Source organism: Octopus bimaculoides, chromosome 7 (assembly GCF_001194135.2).
Source record: "Octopus bimaculoides isolate UCB-OBI-ISO-001 chromosome 7, ASM119413v2, whole genome shotgun sequence".
Classification (NCBI taxonomy): domain Eukaryota; kingdom Metazoa; phylum Mollusca; class Cephalopoda; order Octopoda; family Octopodidae; genus Octopus; species Octopus bimaculoides.
In genome coordinates, this window is record NC_068987.1 from 30,468,407 (window position 1) to 30,472,403 (window position 3,997).

At 34.3% G+C, this 3,997-nt stretch overlaps 1 protein-coding gene across 1 annotated transcript in view; it reads right to left on the minus strand.

Moving 5' to 3' along the window:
- Positions 1 to 1,922: 1,922 nt before the first annotated feature.
- Positions 1,923 to 3,997, minus strand: part of LOC106880809 (U4/U6.U5 tri-snRNP-associated protein 2) — a 28,884-nt gene continuing 26,809 nt past the window's right edge. Inside the window, exons 13-14 of the mRNA XM_014930934.2 lie at positions 3,378 to 3,464; positions 1,923 to 2,154 (exon numbers count right to left, since the gene is read on the minus strand). Of these exons, the coding sequence (XP_014786420.1) occupies positions 2,086 to 2,154; positions 3,378 to 3,464 (156 nt within the window). The 3' untranslated portion in view covers positions 1,923 to 2,085. The remainder of the gene's footprint in view (positions 2,155 to 3,377; positions 3,465 to 3,997) is intronic.

Consider the following 3,997-nt stretch of genomic DNA (forward strand, 5'->3'; position numbering starts at 1 on the left):
GAAACTTAATTCCTTTTACTTCTCGTTTCTTTCAACTTGTTGAATTTATTTCTGTATATTAATGAAACTGTATTTTTTTATGTGTAACGGTCAAAAAAATATAATCTAAATCTTCAACATACATGTACGTAATGAACGCACGTTCAGCGTCTTGGTATGATACATCATAACATTGACGCAGCCTAAACTAAGATTTATGCTTAGTGATAAATACTTATAATTAAGTTATAAGTAACGAGATTATCATTATAGCTTTTAGTTAATAAACAATAATATTTGTTATAACTTACGAATGAAAACATTGTAAATAAAGATATAGTATATTTCACACTTCAACGACCTGTTGTGATAACCAAACACATAAAAATAAAATACATAAATGATTGTGCAGTATAAATTATAGATACATAAATGATTAAGAACTGTAAACTATAGATAAGTGACAGGGACTACAAACTACAGGTAGACACATAGATGAGAACTCTATATAAATTATAGATATATGAATAATTGAGAAGTATAAACAACAGATACACAAAATATTGTGACAGTAATCTATAGAGAGACAATTGGGGACTATAAGCTATACATAGATAAATGATGGAGAAATACAAACAGCAGATCAGTAGACAATTCTAAACTTTAAACTATAAATAGATAAATAATTGGAGATTATAAATTACAGATACATAAATGAACAGGAACTATGGAACTGTAAGCTTCATTTAGTTATTGGGACTGTAAACTATAGATAGAAGTAGATTAATTGGGGATTATAGGCTACAGATAAATAAACGATCAAGAACTATAAAGTATAGACTGGGAATTATAAACTATAGAAACATACAGTTCTATATTTAAGAGATGAGGAATTATTTACATTATTTACATTTGGCGGATATTTGTCCTCATCTTTTTTGTTGTTAACACAACGTTTCAGCTGATATACCCTCCAGCCTTCGTCAGGTGTCTTGGGGAAATTTCGAACCTGGGTTCTCATTCCTAACGATGTTACTATTATTATATTATTATTATTATTATTACTATTATTAATCAGGTCGCTGCCGTGAATCGAACTCGGAACCTTGGGGTTAGTAGCCCGCGCTCTTAACCACGGGCATATGGCGTAGTGGTTAAGAGCGAGGGCTACTAACCCCAAGGTTCCGAGTTCGATTCACGGCAGCGACCTGATTAATAATAGTAATAATAATAATATAATAATAGTAACATCGTTAGGAATGAGAACCCAGGTTCGAAATTTCCCCAAGACACCTGACGAAGGCTGGAGGGTATATCAGCCGAAACGTTGTGTTAACAACAAAAAAGATGAGGACAAATATCCGTCAAATGTAAATAATGTATAGAAACATAAATGAGAACAATAAACTGCAGATACTTATATGATTTGGAATTAGCGACAAATGAATGAAAACCATAAATATCATTGGTTCATTTTATGTCTATATTTCCATGCTAGCATGGGTAAGATGAAAACATAAGATTTAGGCATAATTTTACAGTTAGTTGCCTTCTCAGCAATTCTTATGTGTTTTTAAGTTAGACAGTTTTTTAATTGCACTTGCCATTAAGAGTGTAGAACTACCAGAGGATTTGTTGATGACACTGTCCCTACTTAAGAACAGAATATAAACATATATTCAGGCATGAAAAACATGAAGAAACACACAAGCGTGACAGGCTTTGTACAATTTCTATCTACCAAATACCCTCACAAGGAAGTAATTGGTTGGCCTAAGCCTACGGAAGACACTTGTCAATAGTGCTGCACTTTGGCATTGAACCCAAACCTACATTATTACAAAGTATACAACCATGCCTGTACCTATTTCTTTAACTATACAACCATGCCTGTACCTATTTATAGATACATTAAATGATTTGGAATTATAAACAAAGATAAATAAGTGAGTGACAATCAAAAGTGATGATATTTTATTGAATTACTTTCATTAGTGATGTATATAAAATATGTTTTCTGGCAAGATGAATATTTTGCAAAAGAAATATACTGAGATGAATGTCAATGATGATGGATGGTAATAAGATACTGTTACTGAGAGGCAGCTAACTTGTCTCCATGTCAGGATCTTTTTTATACAAAGGATTAGGGATATCTCTTCGAATTTCATAAATCTGGAAAAAAAAAAAATACACAAGAAAGTGAAAAGCAATAATTAATAAAATATTTTAATTTGGCATGGTTTCAGGTTTGGTTTCACAATACAAGTAATCTTGGATAAGTTTTCTGTAGCTCCAGGTTGACCTGTGAGTGAAATTGGTAGAGGGAAACTGCAGAAAGCTTCTTGTGCATGTGTGTTTAATAAATGGAAGACATAATTCTACCAAAAAGCACAAAAGATCTCTAAATTTACCATAACTTATTTATATATTAGAAGGTAGCAACATCACTGAGTATGAGGGCAGCCAACTTGGTAGAGTTCATTCCTATCTATGTAGTGTATCCAAGGTAATTTTGATTGGTAGAGTCCATTCAATGCTATCATGTAAGTGTACACTACAAATCAAATTAACTTGGTACAACCAACTGCTCAACAATCTACAGCTACCCATACTATGCTACTGCTTAAAGCACTGAGTTACAACTGTAGTACATATTATTGATGAACTAGAATATCTGGTTCTTAGATATTTTGGTCATAGACAGATTATGAACAATTTATTTATTATTATGGATGGGTTCCAACCTGGGCCATTATGTTCAATGACCACAAATTAATATGAACAAATGACCTCTTAATTTGTTCTCCATTACCCTATCAACTCAATCCACCCTCTCTTTCATTAATTAAATAATTACCTTTATTGTGAAATATTTAGAAATATATACAGATTTAGCTACCTGCTAGTTTTTCATAATATTTTTCTAATTAGGTATGTTTCCTCAACTTTGCAGCAAGATATATGAATTTAATTGTATAATTGGATTAATTAGTATTTAAATTTGATAGCATAAGTATCGTGAAAGAAAAGATAGCAGTGTATTTATATGAGGGTAAGTCATGAGTTGGTATCAATATCAAAAGAATAATGGAAATTAATTAAATATTTCGGTATTAATCATTGCACAATGATTAACATAGTCCAGTAGTGTATCCACACAGACACGAACACACTCAATGAACTTGGCAGTGGTTGGATTGGGGCTATAGTAGCAAACATTTGCTCAAGGTGCTCTGTAGTAGGACTGAACCAAAAACCGTGAGGTTGCGAAACGAATTTCTTAACCACATAGCCACGCCTGCACTTGAATTATTATTGATAAAGTACCTGGGAAATGAGTATCTGTATGAATTGGAAGAGACTTCAAAGGGAAGTAGGAAGGAAGACAAGCTTACCTGAATATAACTTTCAGAGAGAGTAATCATTTGAGGTAGAATATCAGCAACATGTAAATCTTGAAGCTCAAACCATTTCCCAGTTCCCTGAAGGGAATTAAATAAGAGTCATTATTTAAATCCACAATGTTGAAGGGTTTTAAACAGACATGAAGATTTGCAAGGTATGACAGAGTATGTTGAAGGCTGACTTCTGGACCCTGAACCTAACAGAGATGACAAAAAAGACTGGGATGGTTAGTGATGTGCAGTTCTTGAGAAGACCTACCCAACTTGGCAAAACTAAGTTCTGGAAGTGTTTTTTTAGTGTGTGTGGGTATGCATGCCAACATCGTCTCCTTCATTGGACACGAAACTCAGCTTGCAAAGACTTATTGGGGCAAGCGAAAGCGAAATTGTGATGGCACCTGTGCCCAGCATCGCCTTTCTGGCACTTGTGCCCGCGGCATGTGTAAGGACTTTCGAGCGAGGTCGTTGCCAGTGCCCCTGGACTGGCTCTTGTGCGGGTGGCACATAAAATACACCATTTTGAGCGTGGCCGTTGCCAGTACCGCCTGACTGGCCTTCGTAGGATTTTTGAGTGAGATCATTGCCAGTGCTCCTGGACTGGCACATAAAAT